Below are 23,106 nucleotides of genomic sequence, written 5' to 3' on the forward strand. Positions count from 1 at the left end.
ATTGTAATTTTAGTTAAATTCACTTCAAAACAGAGCCACAATTTTTTAGTTAATCTTTGTCTAAATAAAAAAGGAAAGGGAAGATGTAACTTTATTCATAGATTCTTCCCTAACTGGATTGAACCATGATTTAAAAAAAGGCAGGAACATACACCCACCATATTTGTGTACCATTACAACATTGGTAGATAAGATACAAAGATGTACTTTGAGGGTAATTGTCTAGTGATAAGCATTGTACCCAAATATTTTTTGCCAGTACATTGAAATCACATTAACACTTTAACTGCCTGCTCTACCAAATGGTTGGCCATATTTTGACTGTTTTAAATAAAAGCTGTTAAAGCCATTTAAGGAATGATGGTTTTAAATAAAGGTTTACACTGCACAGCATTGATAATTTACAAAACAAATCTAACGAACATAATCCTGTTACACTACTACACTTGATTTTGGTTTTATTGTAAAAAAGAAAACATGTTAAATGAGAATCTGAAATATTTTATAGCATACTTCAAAAATTAAAGATGATTTAGTATTCAAAAATGATTCATTTAGATTATGTTTTAAAAATAAATTGGTCTTACACTTCCTTCTTGTTCCTATTTGATTTTCATAGTATATGTATTCATTCCGGTACTTTTACCATAAAATGACATGTCAACCATTTGGTAGAGGTTTAAATTTGAGAAATTATGGGATGTGTTGAAAAAGATGCTATGAGTGTGTTAACTGACGACATTAGCAGTTAAGAAATGCAATCCAAAAATGTTTTTCTTGGTGAGGCAGTTATTTAAACCTCTGTAATTTGCACTTCTTGTCAAAACTGAACATACACTGCATAGTAATGATGGATTCAAAGATATTTTGCACGTCATCAGGTTAATACTTTATTTGTATGGTTGTAGTGTGGACAGAGGGAGTAAAGAGAACAAGAGCAAAAAAAAAAATGAACTGCAGATTGTAGACTTGAATTGGCAACGTGTGCCAACAAACCTCTGTATTAAATGGTCACAAAGTCAACAAGACACAAAAAAAGTTTTCAAACATTTCACGTCTTTGAAACTGCCCAAATATAATGTGGACCTCTAAAACAATGGCACAATATAACATTGTCACAAAATACCAGACGACTGAGTCACATGCCTACAACTATGACCAAGTGCAGAACATATGCAGCTGGTAGATTTGGATTGAAAATTGAAGCCTTTAAAGCATAGGTCTCAAGCTCAATTCCTGGAGGGCCGCAGCTCTGCACTGTTTTGCTCCAACCCTGATCAAACACAGCTAATCCAAATAATCAAGGTGTTCAAAAGAGTCATGAACACCTTCATTAGTTGAATCAACTGTTTGATCAGGGTTGGAGCAAAACTGTGCAGAGCTGCGGCCCTCCTGGAATTGAGCTTGATACTTATGCTTTAAAGGTTCTTTGTTCTAGGTGGACCAAGCTGATATTTTGTATTCATGTGTTGTTCAAAACCAAACATACTGAACAAATCTGGGATTATTTCAGTACACATGCCCCCCAAAAAGCTTGTTTTTTAATTGGTCTGTGCAAATATTCAGTAGTCTATCCAGATGCTGACCCATAAATATATATATATTTTTTAAAGTAGGACTAGTAGTAGTAGTAGTAATAGTAGTAGTAGCCCACACAGTCACAAGTGACCTCTTTTAAGCGTACTATCCACTGAATTTTATTGAACGTTTGCTGATGGATGAACAGGAACACAAGAACATAACTCATTTTGATGTTCCCCAAAAGTAAAACTTAAATAAAGTGTTTTATAGAAAATGGTATCACAATTTTGCTTCTGTAAGGTGCATTCAGATTATGTGCATATTCTTATTAGCTTATTTAAATAAAAGGAAATGCAAAGGCATCTTGTATGTAAACATCAGAATTTTAGATTTAGTCATTTTAACCAGTTACTGATTCAGAATTTAGCATTTTAAATTTGGGCGAATATGTAAATCCATTCAGAGTTAAATACATAATTTAAAAAAGGTCAGAAAATAATAATAAATGTATAAAGCCAATGTTATTCATTCTCTGAAAATAGTTGTTACATTTTCACCACAATTTGTACATTCGTTTACATAAATTGAACATCTGCTGCCAATGACTGGTACAGGTAGGTGACATAATTTACATATCTCTAAAATTCATCGAACATTTTTGTGGTGGAGAAAACACAGCAAAAAAGAACAGGTCCAAAATCAAACACAAGTTTGTTGGTAACTATCAAGGGAGATAGACCTTGTTTTGGTTTTTCCTTCACCACCACACACCCTTTCTCTCTTTCACACACACAAACACAGTCTTACAATGCGAACAAAAGGCTTGTACTCACACCCGAGTGAAGCTACATGATCCACAACCGTTCATTGCATTGTGTTTAACCCTCAGGAAATAAACAGTGCTGCGGCTACATTGCACAGTTTCACACTCACTTCAAAGGGAGAAGGTAAAATATCGAGAATCGACGGGGAAATGGAGGATTTTGGAATGAGAGCTGGAGATGGAAGGGTGGTGTTTGAAAAGCTTTCGTGATGCTTGGGGAAAAGAAATAAGGCAACATAGGAGTTTTTCTTTTTGGTTTTAAAGTTGAAATGTTGATACTGAGGGGTTAAAAAGTTTTTGTCAGGACGTGTCTTGAGAGAAAAAAAGCAGAACATAATGAAGAACCACTTATGAAGGTAAATGGAGTTTTGTGACAACACCAGAAGATACTGTAGAAGCAATTGTTGCTCATGCGTTGTGGTTATATTGAATCCAACTTCCTTGACATATCTCTATGACTACTGTATATATATATAGATATATATGTATATGAATACCTCATAGCGGTTCAGTTTTACATGTTATTTTTCAAGTCAGCATACAGAAATGATCTACCATACTGTCTTTATTTTTTTAACCTCATGACTAAATTACATTCATATTCTTGTGTACTTGACGAGCTTCGAGTACAAGCCTTGTCTCACTACCAAAATAGGAAAATATGTCAATCAAACATAATATAGTGTAAAACAAAATAAAAAAAAAACAAGAAAGAACAAGGGAGAGCTTAAGCCACTCCAGTGCTATAAGTCCCATAGTGCAGGCCCTGCAGGGAGTCAGAACCGACTGACGTCCTCTCCCTGTCTTTGCCAACAGAAACACCAACAGAAATGGTGGCTTGATTCTACGTAGTAGATTTTGTTTTGCTAAACCTAACATTCTCCAACTACCGCCTCTATTCTCTTTACAAAGGAAGCTCCGTTGTGCTAACATACTCCACGTCTACGCATTTCTCCACTTTGCTCCTATTTTAGCTCACGCTCTCACGCTATATTGTTCTTCACTTGGTTTCACTGTATCTATCGCATCTCAAATCAAGTCAAGTGAATGGAGTGTCTTTGGTGGACACCAGGGGGCAGTGGGGAGGAGAAGGCCACTAACATGAAGTCGACTGTTGCTGGAAGAGATGAAACTTCTGGCAGGAGTACTGGAAGTACACAGACTTATTTTATAAATGATCAAGGATTAATAGCCACATCCTACAAACCACACTATGTGAAACGGAATCTGTCTCTAGGCATAACATGGGCAAATGTAGAGTGTATTCTAAATCACCATACACTTGATCTTGTCATGATAACCCTGGTTAGTGAAGGCATCACATAATATGTTTTATCCATATGACATGTAGCTACACCATCAAGTTGCTATGCTATGACTTAAGAAAGAAGAACTTCATCTATGTTTTCTATTTACTGACCTATTAAGATTATAACAGCTTTCCCAGGAATGATGTGAACTTCCAAGGACCTGGCCAAGGCTGATGCAGCACGTATGATTTTTAAGTGTGCATGCCTACACCCCCAACACACCCCACAAATACACTTACACAAACCTGCAGGCACACATAAAGCCGAAATACTGGAAAACACATGACTGGAGTACTGATGTTGTAAGATATGACACTGAGCTACCCCAATTTCTCCATGCATTACCTCTATACAAATTCACACATTGTACACACTCATGCGCACACACATTAATGCTGCTGCATCTTCCTTCCCTGTGTGTTGAGTATGTTGAGCCACTTCAGGCGTAACATTTAGCGTTTGATGATAAGCCACCCTTGTATAAGCAGTATAATTAACACAACTATTATTATCATTATTGTTGTTATACTGTCCCTATTATGGGAAGCAGACAGAATTCATTTAGAAAAACACACATCCTGTTAGCTGTTATTGTTCACGTTATCTCTGATATCGTAATGGCTCTGAGAGGATGGAGATCCCAGCTTTATCAACACTACAGAAGAGGCAAAAGGGTGGTGTGTTGGAGGTGCATCTTGGCAGTGCCTAAAGGGGGCGTTATATTATTTGTTCTTCACCCCCTCATATCCTTTCTTCTTTGTCTTCAAGACACTCTCCATCATTCCACCACATCTGATTCCTATGAATCTCCATACATTTGCTGCTTTACAAAAAAGACACAAGAGCTGTGCAAGAGTGTTTGGTTAACAAACAGAAAAAAAACATAATCTCCACCCTTAATGGCCTTCTCTGCTCTTATACAGTATTCCCTTGCTGCCATTGTTTACTAACTTATGGGTTGTCCTGCTTTGTGCTACTGCTGCCGCCACTGTTGTATAGGCTGGGGTTCATCACTAAAGGATGGGGCAATGTGCCTGTTAAAGGGGCAGCTGCGGCGGCATAATTAAAAAAAGGCAAGAAGGGCAAGGGCTCTTTGTCCCCTGATGCCATCATATTTAGAGCCATTGGAAGGGCAGCAAGGTTATAAGGGTATGGCAGTAGCTGTGGGCCATACAGTAGGTGATAAGGGTCGGGGTAAAAGGGCAGTTTAGTGGAGTCAGCATGGGGTACCATTTTCCCAAGTGGAGGAAATGGTAGGGGTCCAGCAGGGTAAGACATCAGGATCTGCTCCTCCTGATTCTTACCAGAACAGTACCCTCCAGGAATAACCATTGGAAGAGAATACTCCTGCACAGGGTAGCCCGAGACCCTGTGGTGTTCTGTATGAGTACCAGAGGTGATGTCTTTTAATTCAGGCTCTGCTGCGGGCACTTGAGGATTTAGCAGGGCGGGGGAAGAAGGATCGATTATCCCAGCTGAATTTGCTGGCAACATAAGACCCTGTTTTTCTGAGTTGTGTCTTCCTCTGTGTGATTGGTTATGATCCAACTGTGGTCGCAACTGTAGGTCCAGAGGTTCTGGAGAGTGACACGTTGACTTTGAATACCTTTGAGAAAGACCTTTAGGAGTGGTTTGAATGACAGAGCATGTGGGAGATGGAATAGGACTGAGTGGTTCCTCTTTGGGCACTAGCAATGACACCTCCTCATTACAAGACTGGGCTTTTAAGATGTTGGATGGATGTTTAATCTGTTCATCAAGCTCCCTCTTTTTTGCCAGTGTTGTTGGCATGGATAAGTCTTGGGCTTGGCTGCTAGATTGAGGAAAGATTCTTAGATCCTGAGCATCTTGTAAATCACTGAAATCTTGATTTGGATTTTTGTCACAGTCTGTAAATGCATAACCTCTGCCTGTTTTTAGTGATATTGGTACAGATGGAGTTGTTTCTCTTCTAATCTGAGGCTCTGTCAGCATTTGAGAAACTTGGATTTGTCTGTTACTTGGTGTCTGGCTTCTTTTCTGCTGATCTAGTTTTTCTAAATTTTGCTTTTCTGGTGTCCTGTAGTCTAGGCACTCTGCACCATTCATTACCAAAACACTAGGGAGGTTTGGAGAAATGACGTTAAATCTTTCTAAAGTGGGGCTGTGAATAACTTGGGAAAACTGTGCACACCGTGGACTGTGAACTTTTTCATTCTTTGTCACCTTAGGGCTTTCACAATCTCTGACTCTTTGGTGTTCTTCCATCTTCTCACCCAGTTCGTTATCGGTGTTTTGACATTCTGGTTTGGAATAATATATGACAGACACTGGCTGTACTTGCTCACAGTTGGTGTCTAAACCTAAGCTTGGTATAGTGTCCACTGCAGGAGGTGTGTAACTTGGCATGTCTTGCTTTTCATGTGCATCTTCAACCTCTGTTAAACTCCCTAACTCATGTCGCTTGAGGTGGCAGTTAAGTGCAGCAGAGGTTTTGCAGACCTTATCACATTTTGAGCATGTGTATCTAATTAAAGGTCTCCTGCCCAAGCGAACTGGGCTGCCTTTCTCAATGGACCGTCCATTCACTCCATCATCATCAGCCACTTTCATTTCCACCTCACCTTTTGATGACTGTGAAGTGTAGAAAGTGGGGGCAGACAAGGGCTTGTTTTTGGGATGCTGACTTCTCTGATGTTCCTCTAGCTTAAACTGTGAGGGGAATGGAGCTCTGCAATGCATGCATACAAACTCAAACAGATGTGTCATTTCATGTTTGTCTCGTTTCCTTGGGCTAGAGAACCAGCGCCCACATGTTCCACACTCAGAGGCTTGATCTTCTGACCATCGTTGCTTGATGATAGAGGATGCTGTGTGTGTTGGATTAGGTGTAGCCTGAGGAACAGTTGAAGGGAGAGGGAGATTAGGCTTTCCATTTGTTCCCTTTTCTTTTTCCTTCTGTTCTGTTCTTAAAGAGACAGGGAAAGAGTGTGGCATTTCTTTGACTTCAGTTTTTACTGGATCACTAACCTCCTTCTGTTCTGTCTTTTCTTTCTGCCTTTTTTCCTCTCTCTCATCTGCATCTTCATCCTCAGCATCTTTATTCAGATGATTTTTCATGAGTCTTTCAGCTCTCCTCATAGGCCTCAGGGATCGTTTGTAGTGCATTTTGCGTTTCCAGGCTTTAGCTCCTTGTATATGAAGAGCCTTTCGCTTAGGTTTGTAAGAATAATAAGGCCTCCAAAGGTTGTCCTCTACATCATGGTCATTTCTGTCTTCCCTGACTTCCTGCCGGAAGAAGTATTTCCTCACTTTGGTTTTCACTTTAGAGCTTTTCCTTTTGGGCTCCCTCTCCTTTCCTTCCTGATTGGAGTTGCGATGTTTACGTTGGTGATGATGGGTGTGTCTTTGCTCTCTCTGTTTGTCTTGTAAGAGGTTACTTTTTTTAGGTTTGCTTCGTGTAGGGCTTTTGTCTCTTCTTAGATCTGTTTCTGAAATGCTCCTTTTGACAATTGCCTCCTCCCCTATGCGCACAGTTATCTGACAAAGTGGACCACTCCCTTTGACTTCTGATCCCACCGCTAAAGGTATTGTTTTACTTGAGTCTGTTTTATGGTGAACTTTTCGTCCCTTGTGAAGTTTCTCCGTTGGATGTCTGATTTTTGAGATCTCTGGGTCTGAACCGACAGCATTCCACTCCCTGTATGCCTCTGTGTGCTCTTTCTGGCTATGCTTTTTTATTGTTTTTTGATCTGTCTTTGCCAGTTGATGCTTTTCTGGACTTCTTTTTCTCTCTTCAGAGTCTGTCTTATTTCTGTGAACAATGACAGAGGAAGAAACTGCAGTGCTGTGCATGATGACTGAGGGTTTACTGCGTGCAAATGCTATGACTGAAGACACAGCTCTTTCTGGGCACTTTGGAGTTTGGCCTTTGTCGTTGTTATTACCTGATGGCCACAAATCTGAATCCTCTACCTGTCCTGCTTCTAGTGCCATATCTGTTTGTGGAGATGCTATTTCTGTACCCTGCTCTATGTCCATCCTGATGGGGAATCCCTCAGCCTCAGCCTTGATGTCTTGGTTTTGAAGATCTTTCAGGAAAGACTCCAATTTCTTTGTGTCCAAGGGTTGTGGAAGGCTGCCATCTACAGACAAATGCAGGTTATCAGTTGAGTCAGAAGTTAGTAGTCCATCAGCCATTGGCTGACTATAGGTTTTGTAAGGTCGTTTTAGGGATCGCATGGGCAGCAGGCGGTAAAGTTTAAGGGCATTGACCTTCTGCTTGTAGCCACCATTAGCTGTTTTTTCACTTGAGATCAAGCCTGGATTTATGCCATGGAAAGCCTTTTGGTGTGTTTTAAGGTTGTAGTAGGTAGGAAATGCCTCCCAGCAAAAGATGCATTGGTAGCGTCGCTCACCAGTGTGCCACACCTCATGTTTAGTACGATATTCAGCCAGAGCAAAAACCTTGTCACAGAAGTGACAGGGGTACTTCCGGCGCCAGGAATGCACATTGGAGTGTCGCTTCAGGCTGGACAATGTCATGTAAGAGCGCTCACACACTGAGCAAAAGTAAATAATATGTCCATCCACCACTTTAACAAAGTGATCGTCATCCCCCAGGGTATCCCCGCATGTCAGTGCTTCAGCATGACGGGCTGTAAGGTCTCGCACTTTCTTTGTGGGTTGGCCAGGCCTTGTTTCTTGTCCAAGCTGTTCTGGCTCTGCAGCCTCATCTGTTCTCTCCCCCTCCACTTCACCCTCCTCCAGGGGCTCTTCTTTGGGTGGCACTGGAAAAGCTGGCAGTCCTTGCCTGCAGGTGGCCTCGTGGGATTGCAGTCTTTTATTATGGATGAAGGCTTTGCCACAGTGTCGGCAGCTGAGTACTCGTCCCCCCCGATGGAGACGCATGTGGACAGTGAGGGACGATGCAGTGCTGAACAGACGGTGACACACCCCACACAGTAGTTCTGGCTTCGGCACTGCCCTAAAGGAGTCATGGAAAGATGCTGTGGGGTGAGTCAAGGGGGAGGAAGTTAGAGAGACAGACGAGGGCGAATGAGGAGGAGGAGTTGATGAGGAAGAGTGAGGGTTGATGCTGGGGAGAGGAAGGCTCAGTTCAACATGAAGGCTGTTTGCTTTGCGTTTTTTGCCTTTTGAATTCTCTGGGTCCTTTACACCTTGGTCCTGGTAGGCTCTTGCACTAAGGTTGAAAAGGATATGTGCTGTTTCTGTTGTTGAATGCTCTTTGTATCCATTATTGAGACTGACCCCAGCTGTTTCCTTTGGACTGTCCATTTTATTAGAGTGTTGTAAAGGAGATGCTGGGTATCTGGAACCACTACCATCAACAGAAACTGACAGAGATGACTTGCAGTTCTTACTGACTGGAGCAGTTAGATCGACAGGGAAGGAGGAGGAAGAGCATGGCAGACGGTCAGTTTTTGATGACGTTTTGGATAACTGTTTGTCTCTATATGTTTCCTCCATCCATGCCGTGCCATCTAAGCCATCTTTGCTATGGACGTCAGAAGAGGAAGTGGGGGGGGATGAGGAACAGTGCTTCTGTGCAGAAAAGCCAGGCAATCCTGCACTAAGGGGAAAACTAAGTGATATCCTTGTTGTTTTGGCACTATTTGCCTCCTCTGTGCCCTCTCCCATCCTGTCTCCTCTAATGTGCTTATTTCTGTGTTTCATTGGATCCTTGTTCAAATCCTCTGAGATGCTCTCCAAGGCTACAGTTGGTCTAAATCAGAGCACTAGACATTCAAAGGGTCTTTCTGTTGTCCAACAAGATCCTGGAAAATTCAAGACTCTGAGTGTCTGTTTTATCTCTATCTTTAGTGCAGAAGTTGAAGGATGGTGGAGAACAGAAGGTTCAGATCAAGAAGACTGTAGTTTAAAGATGGTCAAGCCCAGAGACGACAGCTCCTAGATGTAGATAAGACTCTGCATCTTTGATTATGTTGGTATAAAACGAGACGGGAATTGCCATGTATTGCACATTCAGCTCCAAGAGCGCAGTGCAGGTCTGGAGAGGGTCCCAGCCATCCTCTCCTGACACCATGACCCCGCTCTTAAACCTGCAACAGATTGGAAAAAAGTGGTTTTAAATTTCAGTTTTAATCACATGAAACCTTGTTCCAGTAGTATTATACTAAAAAAAAAACACATGACTTGTTCCTGGAGGTCTGGTGTCCTGCAGATTTTAGCTCCAACCCTAATCAAACACACCTGAACAAGCTAATCAATGTCTTACTAGGTATACTTGAAACACCCAGGCAGGTGTGTTGAGACAAGTTGAAGCTAAACCCTGCAGGGCACCAGACCTCCAGGAATGAGATTGGTGACCCCTGCTCTATAGGGTGACATATCATATTAGGTTTTAGAACAGACATACTATAAAATACAAGTTAGCATGTAATAAGCAGTCCATTATAATAACTATACACATGCAACTTATTCAGACAAGGTTGGTTGCAGTCAACTCAGTTTCCAAATTGGGCATCACAAAATCTGAAATTGTGGAAAGAATCTCAGCAATCAACCCCACTGAGTCACAGCATTCCCTTTACCTAATTGAACGCTGCTAAGATTTAATTAAGATTTCCCCAACAGAGTGTTATTTATAGTCAAAGTGCTCCAAATTTGCCTAGAGTGAAAAGGTACCAAAATATAGATGGCCTTTTGAACTGAAGCATCATGTATTCTTGATGCGGATTTTTTGGATGATTGTGTACAAATTTCAAGCAGGGGATCATATGATTCATACTGTTGTGAAGTTTGCTTTAGCAGAGACTGAATAGTTCTTAATGTCATTGCATCCATCTTTGGATGCTTATTTAAATATTTATTAAATTACATTTTTAACCAAGGTCTACCATAGAGAAAGATCATTCTTAGTTAGCACTAATGATGCGACACCAGAGAAAATCCCCAGTCATGGTTTTCTTCCTGCGTTTTAGCCAGGCAGGCAGGCAGGCCTCTGTAAAATTCCACAAGCAGCCCTGAACGCACTGAAACTAGGTCAGCACTGTTATTGCAGAGAGAGAAAGAGAGGAGGAGGGAGAGCAATGGAGAGAGAGAGACAGAGAGAGGTGTGGAAGAAAGCAAGATCCAGGCCTGGAGACAGGAACAGCCACAAACACACTCTAACACATGCACACATACACATAGGCAGTCAACAAGCTGCATGCATGCACACACACACTCACACTCACTCTCTACTCTCAACACGCAAGCACATTTGTAGGCGTGCAGGCACATATGAACCAGTCTGTCTGTAAACAAGCTGCCTGACAGCTAGCATTACCCAGCACACCGCAAATGCAGCTGCTGAGAGTGTGCTAAGGATGTATACCAGAAGACCTGTATAATAATAGACGGTATGCAAGAGTTCATTTAGACAGGAAGAGTTGCAAATTATTTAAACCTGTCCGCCACTTGTTGTGTCTGTCGCCCAATCGCATTAAAACAAGGCCTAAGAGTGACACCATTTTACATGGTGTTCGCATAGTGAATGGACAAACACATCTGCCACCCCCTCATTTTCTCTGTACGTCTGTCCCTATTTATCTCTCCCTCTCACCCTCCTTTTCTTTTCGTGTATGACGCACACACTGCCTCTTCAACAAACAGTCCCTGGCGCAAGAGGCTGGCCAAGCGTGACAGGGCCTTTGCCTCCCCTCTCTGACAGCCCCTCTACTCAAACATGCAGCCAACTGAAAGAGTTGGAGCTGAAGCATTAAGGTGTTGCATCTTGCAAAATGAAGCCTTATTTCGAGTTTATTTATATGAACGTTGATGAACTGACTCTCTCCCAAACTGAAAACAGCTATCAAGCCCACGTCTTCAGCTGGAACATGTCAGTTCTTCAGGTAAAGATGTTCAGTTTCAGATTTTCAAAACACCTTTTTGTTCTAATGCCAAACCCAACCACCCAAAAAAGCTGTCTTTGAAAAAGCTAATGAGCTAAGGTCTTGTTGGCTGTGCCAGTGAAAGAGACCATAGACTGAATGGCAGTAGAAAAGGGTAATGAGTGAAGGCCGCCTGTTTCCGTGTGGCCGTGACGGGGCCCACCAGGGTGAGGCGGACTGTGAAAAGGGGGCTGTCGCTAGATACTGAACTCTGCACAACCCCCTGCCAGAAACATGGTACAGCCAGCCAGAGGAGAGATGAGAGGTAGAGAAAAGAGCAAAAATGAGAAGTGAGCTGTTTTGGAGGAGCAGATAGGAGGATGGTCCGAGGATGTTTTCGTGGTAGGATTTCTTCACTCTTTGCCTCCCCCCACTCCCTTGAGCAATTCATGGTATCTTGGTGATTTGGCATGACTGGCCATGCTCCAGCTAGTCTGCCTGTGTTACACGCTGTGTTCGATATGGTTCACTAAGTAGAAATTCGACAAGTGATTCCCGTGAATCTGTTGCTGTAATATGATCAAGGACAACATTCTAAGTAAAGCAAAAGTGGAGGAAAATGTACATCACCAACAGAGTGAGAAGAATAAGTGACCTGGCTAAAGCCGCTTCCTCTAGATCATGTCTGAACCTGCATCCATAATGCTTCGGTTTGGTTAGAAAGACGCTCAGCCTTGCCATGTTTCCATTCTAAAGCTGATACTTCTGTTGTTTGAATATTCTAAGAACTTAAAACGAACGTGTGCCAGCCTTTAATTTCAAATATCCCATGCAAGTACTATTATGCAGCAGCTGAAAATACTTGATGCTGGCGTATACGCAACTCACTTCAGTGAGACAAGCTGCATGGCTTCTAACGACCTCTGACCCTATGGCCTTGTAGGGGCTGTTAATTGTGTACTACTCAATATGCTACAGAGGAAAAGACTGCATATCTGTAAAACTTTTTTCCAAAAAATTGTATGACCATTTTGTTATAACATTCATCTTACGTAATCCCGGATGCTGCTTTTAGGAAATAGGACCGTGTCCATTTTTCCAAGACGCTGCTTAGTCATTAATACTGAAGAGATCATTTTGTCAGATGCAAACATGACAAAATATAAAGTATCCAAATCCGTAAGAACAGTAATTACGATACGAGAACGCAAAGTATGAAGCTTTATTCTCATTTCACTTTAATCTTGGAGCGACTCAGCAACCCTAAAAAAGAACTGCGTGGTTCAGCCACAACAGCCGAGGATAAGGGAGACAGGCCTTGATTAGCGCGCACGCAAACCCCCCCACACACATACTCAGTTCTGGTGTCTACACAGAACCAAAACAACATCGATATGATATGAGAGTGGTACAGAAATGCAAGAAGCAGGAAGAGGTGAAGACAGCAAGATAGATCAGAGGAAAAAGTCTCTCCTTCGCGCTCCCATTCTCTGCTAGGCAAGCACACAACAAGACAACGTACCTCGAAAAACCTTCTGCTGCATCTCGGCTGCGATGTGTTCTCTCTCTCACTCTCTCACTCTCCCTCCCTTGGTCTGTGTGTCCTGGTCTGCGTGTTCCCGTGTGCGTGTATGAGTGAGAGAGAGAGAGAGAGAGAACACAGGGAAAGACGAGCGCGTGCACACAGACAGCGCTATGTAGAGGGCAGAAACGACTCTCTCGCACTCTGACTCTCCCCCTCCTGCTGCCGCTCTATCTCTCTTTCCCTCGCTCACTCTCACACTTCAGTTTGCAACTGACACATGATTCTGGGCTGTTTTTGCATTTTTTATCTCCCCCAGCCTCATACCCCTTACTCACCCGCACCCCTCCTTTTAGACTCATTCTAATTCCAACTCTCTCTTTTTATTCCAAATTTTTCTTTTTGTGTTCATTAGACACACACACACTTTCACCATGCAAAACTGTCTACTCTACATACACCAAGCCTGATGATAGCAAGGAAAGGGAGGGAGAGCAGGAGCGAGGGAGAGAGAGAATGAGCGAGAGGACGCCATTTAAGCAGTTTGTTACGAGCACTGCCAGTCCCCAAAATGGCTGAAAACAAACAGGAGCCATGCCAACAGAAAAAAAAGCTTGGCCATAGACACACGAAGGGAAAGAGATAAAGAGTAGGAGCAGGGAGAAGCAGAGAAGCCAGACAATACTTGGGTTAAACTTTTAAATAAGTGAGGTTGCCAAAAGAGAGATCAAAGAGAAGGGCATGGACATGCACTTAGGTTTCCATTTATTCTCTGTCTACTTCACTGACTAAAGAGGAGGATCTTTACGGCAAGAAACAGTCGAATAAAGAAGTAAATATTGGCAGAGAGGGCATTCTGTGACAGATGTGGCCTTCTCTGTGTTATAAATAGAATCTCGATGTACTTTTTGTCCTGCCTTCATTCGCCAACTTGTCTGACATCTCTTGGATTGATCCATCAAGCTCACTGTCAATCTATAATCTACATATAGGCGATAAAAAGTTCAGGAACCACCTGTTTTACAACTGTTTTACAGAAATAAGTGCTGTCTTGACATTCAGAATGATTTTCCACGCCCAAACAAACCTGTGGAGTGGGCAAGGCGACAAGATAAGGAAAATGAGAGGACGAATTTTGTTTTTCCCTCACACTTCTCTCTTCTTCTTCTGTCCACTTGTTTTTCATGCCCAAATTTCTGCCGAACAGCTCATTATACCCCCCGTCCTACGTTCCTTTCCCCCGTGCCCCTCGGTCCTTCTCTCTATTTTTCCTTTCTCTTCCGCACTCCTTCTTTTTCTCCTCTTTTGTATGCCAGCCCACTTGTCTCCATGGGAACTCGGTTTGGAAGGGGTGTTTTTCTTATGATCTCTCCGACTTGGTGGAACTTTGTCACTTTTCTCACACTTTTCTCTGATTCTTTTCTTTCAAGGGGTTTCTTACTGCGAGCTTGATTATAAAACTTTAAGTCTGCATGTTTGTGGTATTTCTCACTTAAAACTAGTTTAGGTAACCTATTGAAAAGATTCACCAATTGACAATGTGGTTTTCGGTTGTGAGGTGTTTGGAATTTGGAACAGTAGATTTCCAAGATACTTCACCGCAGGCCAGTTTTTTTAAAGCATGATGCCAGAAAACAATGGGTGTTTTATCACTTGGTGTAGATAAGGAATAGTAACTGTTGACAAGGAAGTTTTATGGAAGTGTATTTGATTTGAGGTGATTTTGGATAAGACTTGTTCCAGTCTATCAGTGTTAAACCAAAGAGGGATGTTTTAGTGATTATGCATAACAAATTTTAAATAATCATAAATGCAACAAATACTTGTACTGTGTAATGTGTAAGACCAACTGGGACTTAACAACTGATTACGATTGTTTATGATGACTTATTTAAGTGGTCAGCATTAGTCTTACTCTTTCAATGGCTAAAGCTTATTTTTTCTTGCATCAACATTTGACCATCTTTTACTTTTATGTTGTTTTCTACTGTATTTTCCGAACCCAAAAAATGCTCTGGTCCTTTAACAGGTTTTGTTGAAATCATACACTCACCGGCCACTTTATTAGGGACACCTTACTAGTACCAGGTGCTCTATTGGATTGAGATATGGTGACTGTGGAGACCATTTTGTACAGTGAACTCATTGTCATGTTCAAGAAACCAGTCTGAGATGATTCGCGCTTTATGACATGGTAAGTTATCCCGCTGGAAGTAGCCACCACAAGATGGGTACACTGTGGTCATAAAGGGAGGGTCAGCAATACTCAAGTAGGCTGTGGCGTTGACACGATGATCAATTGGTACTAATGCACCCAAAGTGTGCCAAGAAAATATCCCCCACACCATTACACCACCACCACCAGCCTGAACTGTTGATACAAGGCAGCATGGATCCATGATTTCATGTTGTTGACGCCAAATTTTGACCCTAACATTTGAATTTCGCAATAGAAATCGAGACTTATCAGACCAGGCAACGTTTTTTCAATCTTCTATTGTGCAATTTTGGTGAGCCTGTGTGAATTGTAGCCTCAGTTTCCTGTTCTTAGCTGACAGGAGTGGCACCCAGTGTGGTCTTCTGCTGCTGTAGCACATTCGCCTCAAAGTTGGACATGTTGTGCGTTCATAGATGCTCTTCTTCATATCTCAGTTGTAACAAGTTGTTATTTGAGTTACTGTTGCCTTTCTCTCAGATCGAACCAGTCTGGCCATTCTCCACAGAACTCTGGCATCAACAAGGCATTTGCGCCCACACAGAATTGCCGCTCACTGGATTTTTTTTTTCAAACCATTCTCTGTAAACCCTAGAGATGGTTGTGGGTGAAAATCCCAGTAGATCACCATTTTATGAAATACTCAGATCAGCCCATCTGGCACCAACAACCATGGCACGTTTAAAGTCACTTAAGTCACCTTTTTTCCTCATTCTGATCCTTGCTTTGAACCGCAGCCGATCATCTTGACCATGTCTACATGCCTAAATGCATTGAGTTGCTGCCTTGTGATTGGCTGATTAGAAATTTGTGTTTAAGTGGCCGGAGAGTGTAATTATTTCACTTAAATTTTGTGTGAAATCAAAATTTACTATGTTTATTTTGCTAGCACACATTTTATTCTCAAGGTGAACAGTACATCTTTGCAAGTTAATTCACTGAAAATCCTTCTCTGCTGACGGCTTTAGCCACAATATCCTCAACCACGCCCATTTCACAGTTGGTTTACAGCATTAGAGGGAATAATGCACAAAAAGAAAGCCCCGCCCTACTCAATATTCCATTTCAGTTGGTAGTACATCAACATATTGGAATAAAAGTCACAGCAATGTTCAGTTCATGCTGACTTTTTATCAGTAAGAGGGCTGTGGTAAAGAATATTGTGGCTGAGTCTGTCAAACTGATGTCAACAGAAGAAGGACTGCCACTCTAAACATGGATGCAAATAGTCAGATTTTAATTTATTATCAAAAAAACATTTGCATGGAGTAATTGTTCACCCAAAATAAGCATTGTTAATTTTGATTTCACATGTACTTTATTGTTATCTATACAGTTTTAAGAAGGAAAATTAAAGGATCAGTTGTTTCCAGTCTGGGCTATACTGCTAATCTGATGTAAACATGGATTATTTTACTGATAATTCACTCACACTGATAACTACCAAAATAAGAATTGAAAACATATTTGGATAAAAGCATCCGCCAAATTATCAAATGCAAATGTACTACGTATGTTTTATGACAACACTCTTTTAAGCAAATTCAAAAGTAGGCCAGACAGAGGTGGTCTTCAGGAACTGTCCTCTTGAATGAGCCATTCAGCTTCGCAAACAAGCTTTGTCATATTCCAAATGATTATATTTGTCGTCTGATTGTCTCTAATCTCTGTCTGCTGTGAAAATAGGTGGCTCAAATGTTGGCCTGCTCGCCGCTGATCAAAGGCCGTCTTTAACATGACATATGGATCAGCAGACACTAATGAGAGGGCAGTGGCCAGCTGAATCTCCACCGTAACAAAAGAGTCGGGACATCTGGAGCAAGCCACACACAGTCTCCTGGTGAGTTTTTGGGAAAAGAAGGGGGCCGTTCAGTGTCCGCCTGCAACGGGATAACAAATATGGCTGTGGGCAGATGAATGAAATGTCCAGTTAACCCTCTGATGATCAGCAGTTACTGGTGTGAGTGAATTCAGGACTGATCAATACAAATAACCTACAGTTGAAGTGAGAATTATTAGCCCCGCTGTTTATTTTTTCCCCCAATTTCTGTTTAAAAGAGAGATTTTTTTTCAACACGTTTCTAAACATACAGTAATAGTTTTAATAACTCATTTCTAATAACTGATTTATTTTATCTTTGCCATGATGACAGTAAATTGACTGGATATTTTTCAAGACAGCTTAAAGTGACATTTAAAGGCTTAACTAGGTTATTTAGGTAGGGTTGCTTAATTATGGGAAAAATCATAATCACGATTATTTTGGTCATACTTGTAATCACGATTATTCTAATCAGTTAAAGTCAAAATTATTTGCCCTTCTATGAATTTTTTTTATATATAAATATTTCCCAAATGATGTTTAACAAAGGATTTTTTTCTATAATATTTTTTCTTCTGGAGAAAGTCTTATTTGTTTTATTTCCACTAGAGTAAAAGCAGGTTTAAATATTTTGAAACCTATTGTAATAGCTCAATATTATTAGCCCCTTAAGCAATATATATTTTTGATTGTCTGCAGAAGAAACTACTGTTATACAATGACTTGCCTAATTACAATATTTAAGCTTTTGAATTGCACTTTAATCTGAATGCTTGTATTTTGAAAAACATCTAGTAAAATGTTATGTACTGTCATCATAGTAAAGATAAAACACATTAGTAATTAGACATGAGTTATTAAATCTGTTGTTTAAACTGTGCTTTAAGCATCTTCACTGTAAGAAAAAGCTTTACAAAAAGGCTAATAATTTTGACCCTAAAAACTGCATTTATTCTAGCCAAAATAAAACAAATAACACTTTCTCCAGAAGAAAAAACATCAGACACACTGTGAAAATTTCCTTGCTCTGTTAAACATCATTTGGGAAATATTTTTTAAAAAATGTTAAAAATTCAAAGGGGGGCTAATAATTCTGAGGGGCTAAGAGTCCAGTTGTACGAAAATGTGCGATTTTAAAAAGGAGGCGTGGCACCTGCACCTCTAACCCCAACCGTCATTGGGTGATGAGCAAATCGTACTAAATTGTATGAATTAGATCATACAAATTCATACAAATTAGCCACTAAAGCAAAAAGTTATAAATTGCTGTGAGATTGCGTTGGAAATTCAAGAACAGTAAGGGCCCTATCTACTCTATTTAAACTCTTTGAGGCATCTGTATTTATTTACACATAGCAGTAATATTTCTTAATATATTTTTGTTTATAAAACAAATTAAATTCTTCATCCTTGTCTCTTTTTTCTTATAGTGTAAAATCTACTGTTGCATCTGGTAGTAACCATGGTTTAATTACTGCTAAAGGTACAGTAGGACTAATATTTGTTTGACTCACTTCCATTTCTGTTGCTTTTTTTAAACACTGGCCATCCAAAACTTTTATTTACCCTTCTCTCCGTATCCCAACATGTTTTTTTAAGTTATTTTGAAAAATGTTATAAACCTGTAACCATTGACATTAATGGTAGGAAAAACAAATACAATGTAAGTAAATGGTTTCAGGTTTTCTGCTTTTTTTATATATATATTCAAACTTCAACTGATTTGTACAAACAAAGGGTGCAAATGACGACAGAATTTTTAGTTTCGGGTGAACTATCGCTTTAAGTTAATATAATTCTGATTTCAGTGGTATTGCAATAATTTATTTTAATATTTTTTACTTGGTTCTAATTGTTCTTTTTTTCTTATTGTTTTAAAAAAATTATTTGTTCAATTTCGTAACTCCAAATCCAAAATATTGATAACTGCATACATGATTAAATCAAATTAAATCAAACACATATGATTGGCAGTGCTCTCGCCTCATTCTGTTCCAACACCATGAAGTAACTATTATACTTGGATGATTTCTGGTGTTATCTCGTGTTCTTCCTCCAAGCACATCCCTGCCAGAATGGAGATTGCGCTGAACGTTTTTAATGAAAAACTCTTCCAATTGCTTTCCTTTTTGTCTCACACTGATCAAGTATTGTGCATTTACACAACATCCCTGTTCCATGAGAGTGTTTTTAAAATATTGTATGCATTTTCTTTATATGTCATACACTGTAAAAATTCTTGCTGCCCAAATTTAGTTTTACTTGAGTCAAGGAAATTTTATAGTCTTCTAAAATTCTATCAGTCAAGCTGAATAAAAATATTAAGTTAAACTTTTATCACTTAAAATATTTAGCTGAAACTAGATTAAGGGCGTACAGTTGCCTTGAATCATGCCAAAGTACGTTTGTCCCCCCTCCCCTCTCCCCTGCTGGCTTGCACTCACTGCATTTTGCCTTCTGAGCCAGAGCACGCTTACATCATCAATGATGTGACTGTTCAGTTTAACAGGAAGAGAAGAGCTCTCGCTCAGCACAGTGGAGATTTAGTTATATCATTTTGTATTTTGTTTGTGATGCTGTGGTACACAATCAAATATTTTTTGACACTCATAAATTATAATATAAGTCATCGTGCTGCAGAAGTTAGGAGGTTTGCTAAAGGTGACAGCTGACGTGCAGCGAGAGGTTTGCATCTTTTATAAACTATGATAGTTCGTATTCATTGAAAAGTAAGAATGATTAATAAATACATATGAAACTGTCCCTTAAAAGTGACATTGTGTCTTTAGTTTCGGCTCAGGTGCGCTTTGCCTTCACACTACAGATGTGCCTCGCCAAAACTCAACCAAACCTCGCTCTGGCACACCTCTTCCAACCGCACCTGCACTGTAAAAATATCCATAAATTAACAGTTTTCTGTATTTTGTGATTCATGTTTTTTTATATTTTTTAATGATTTTACATTATCCATTGCTGAGACTGCAGCTCTGCACAAGACATTTGGCCAGCAGAGAAATTGAAATGGTCAATCCTAATTGAGTCTGGTTCTCTTGAGATTTTTTTTTTTTCTTCACTTATGCCAATAGGTAAATTTTTTTTTCCTCGTCGCTGTCGCCACTAGCTTGCGTGGTTTAGGATCGGTAGAGGCACGCATCGATGGATTTATTCTTCAGTGTTTGGACTCTCAGTAGTGATTATTAAACCACACAGAACTGAGCTAAACTGAACTGAACTTAAACACTAAAAACTGAACTACACTGTTCCAACTTACTATGATCTTTTATGCGAAGCTGCTTTGACACAATCTACATTGTAAGCGCTGTACAAGTAAAGGTGAATTGATATGAATTAAATTACTGTATGCTCATGCATAATGAGCTTTGGTCTTTCTTTTCACAACTTTTAACATTAAAAAAGTTTAAAAAAGTGACTTTTTTATGAACATTTTAATATATATTGAGTGGTTGGTGTTACAAATTGTGTTGCAAAAACCTTAAACTGCTAGTACATTTTCTGTTTTATTACAGTTTCATTTATTCATAAATTATTTCTTATACATAATATTATTTCAAACTACTGAAATGTCAATAAAAGTCACTTTGTTAAGCTGTAGAGTTAAATGTTCAACATATAAAGTCAACAGTGCAGAGATATAAACAGACGGAAAACACAAAATAAGGAAAATCTTAATTAAAAGATATTTTTTACAGTGTGGGTCGATTCAGAGCACTGACACACGTCAAACAAACCACAAACGTACCCAGATAGCCTAGTGTGAGTGCACCCTAACTCATTAATATTAAAGTAACATTTGTTTTCATGACTTTTTATGATTTCATTTTTACAGTGTATTCCAGGACAGTTCACAAAAAAAAAGGTTAAAAGCTGTGTTTGCCAGTATGTTTACCTTTAAATATACAGTAGAAACCTCTACCTCTTGTCTCTTTTTTTATTTTATGTTAACCTACCCTATGTCATTATTTTATAGTAAACACACCTATGTTTCAGACCATTTGTTACACTATAACACAACTATAACACAAATGTGAATCCGTCTAAAATTGTTGAATTTTTATCAAAAGGAAACCTTAAAAAACTGTTTTAGATTTTTATCTTATATATTATCATCATTATTATTATTTATGAATTTTACCTTGTGTATTATTTATTTCTGTTAATGACTTTTAATTATTAGGACTTTTTTAAAAATATTGAAAAGTGGTATTTATAAAATGTGGTGACCTTGATCGTTTTTTTTTTTTTTTTTTTTTTTTGCCATGACATAGCCATAAAAGCTGAAATGGCAATAAAATTTAATTTCTCTCTCTCCAGAAGAAAAAATATTATAGGAAATAATGTGTAAAATTCCTTGCTCTGTTAAACATCATTTGGGAAATATTTAAAAAGAAAACAAAGTGACAGGAGGACTAATAATTTGGCCTTCAACTGTTTGTTAAGGAAACTTACTGTTAACCAAGTTACAGATTTTTTACTGAAACATTTTTTACTGCTTTTATCGTTGAAATCATGGCCATTTTTAGTGTTAGCACATTAAACAGTTTCAGTTGTTTCATTGACTTGCCATTAAAATCCAAAAAACAAATTAAAATATCTACAAAGTCATCCTTATGCTTTATGAACTATAGAATAGAGCCATTATAAAGAGATTTACTGGCCATTTTCCTTGTAAAAAAAAAAAAAAAAAAAAGCTTGGCCTATTTCATTGTCAATGTCACACAATCATGTTCCTTCAGAATTGAATGGAAAGCCTTTAGCTTCAGCGGCAGAAGGCATGGAGAACATTAGTGTTGAAGATCTCAGGAAATACATTGACACTATGCCAGTAGATGTGCTTCTGTAATTGCTCCAAAAGGTGGAGGACACACCAAATACTAACGTTAACGTGTATAAACATAGTACAGCTCACTTCATTATATATTTGTTCTGCTTAGAGAAATCATCTGCAAGTTTCATGAACATTATGAAGAAAATCATGTTCTGAAGGCCAAAAAAGTCAATGATTTCAAATCTGTCAGGTGTTAATCATTTTGGTCACCGCCACCATCTCTATTTATAAGTATTTGGAATGTTTGTATATATTTTATATCTGATTACATTTTGAAATGTACCTATCAGAGGTGTGGAAACCTCTTATACTCACTAAACCATTTATTTGATCGTTTTCTATTTGTTAACATACAATAAATATAAAAATACACATTTAAAATAACATTTAAATTTGTTTTTTTTTACAACATGACTACTAGTTTTTTGTGTCCTTCAGAAATCATTCTATATATTTATTTGCTACTCTGTTATTATTATTGTTCACTTCTGTATTTTATTTTAAAAAGTTTAGTTTAACTTTTGGTTTATTTTTAGAATCTGAAATTCCCAAAAACTTCTTAATGATGATCTAAATGGTGCGAGATTACAGCTTTTGAATATTCAATCTTTGTCCTGTATTTTTGTGAATTCATTCTTTTTGTAAAATGCACCGTTCTTGATTCGCTCTTTTTTTTTACTGAAAAAGCTTTTCAATGTACAATAATATCATATTGATGCAAACAGTTTAATCTCTTTGTATGAAGACTTATTTTTCTTAAAGAGTTGGTTCACCCTAAAATTTAAATTCTGTCATCATTTATTCATGACATGTAAAAACTCAAGGAAATGAGTTATGGGTCAATAGTTCTGTGTAGAGAACAAAATCTCTAAAATGCGATTAAAAAATATCTTCGTTTGTCTTCTGAAGATGAACAAACATTGGTTTGGAACAACATGTAAGTGAATAAAACTGTAAGTGGAGAATTCCCCTTTTGGGGTGAAGTAACTCTTTATTGCTTTATATAAAGAACATAACTGTAGCCCTAATGGATCCCATCTTGTTTCTTCTAATAATTAAAATGCTTCGCATTTATACCATACATAATTTAATCATTAAAATGAACCTTTGTTAAAAGCCGCGTATAAAAAAGTTCTATAAAAATCCATCAAAGGTCTTTTCATTGTGTAAATTGTCAGAATTTTCATCACATTTTTTAAAAATTTAACAACT

The 23,106-nt window shown here is 39.0% G+C and overlaps 2 protein-coding genes across 3 annotated transcripts in view; one reads left to right on the forward strand and one right to left on the reverse strand.

Moving 5' to 3' along the window:
• Positions 1-865: 865 nt before the first annotated feature.
• zbtb4 (zinc finger and BTB domain containing 4) lies at positions 866-13,086 on the reverse strand. 2 transcript variants are annotated; one of them, XR_015504087.1, is made up of 3 exons: positions 13,012-13,086; positions 2,624-9,716; positions 866-1,236 (listed from the first exon to the last, which is right to left on the reverse strand). XR_015504087.1 is itself a non-coding variant. In XM_087276228.1 (2 exons), exon 2 carries the CDS (start codon positions 9,328-9,330, stop codon positions 4,606-4,608), a length of 4,725 nt encoding a protein of 1,574 aa, XP_087132354.1. In that variant the 5' UTR covers positions 9,331-9,716; positions 13,012-13,086; the 3' UTR covers positions 866-4,605. The 2 variants fall into 2 exon arrangements, 1 of the variants encoding a protein (XP_087132354.1); XM_087276228.1 differs by having other exon boundaries at positions 866-9,716.
• Positions 13,087-16,912: 3,826 nt separating this feature from the next.
• The window catches only part of polr2a (RNA polymerase II subunit A), a 28,361-nt gene continuing 22,167 nt past the window's right edge, over positions 16,913-23,106 (forward strand). Inside the window, exon 1 of the mRNA XM_087276225.1 lies at positions 16,913-17,066. The gene's annotated coding sequence lies outside the window, so the exon portion shown is untranslated. The remainder of the gene's footprint in view (positions 17,067-23,106) is intronic.

Source organism: Danio rerio, chromosome 12 (genome assembly GCF_052040795.2).
Source record: "Danio rerio strain M-AB ecotype USA chromosome 12, GRCz13ab, whole genome shotgun sequence".
Taxonomy (NCBI): domain Eukaryota; kingdom Metazoa; phylum Chordata; class Actinopteri; order Cypriniformes; family Danionidae; genus Danio; species Danio rerio.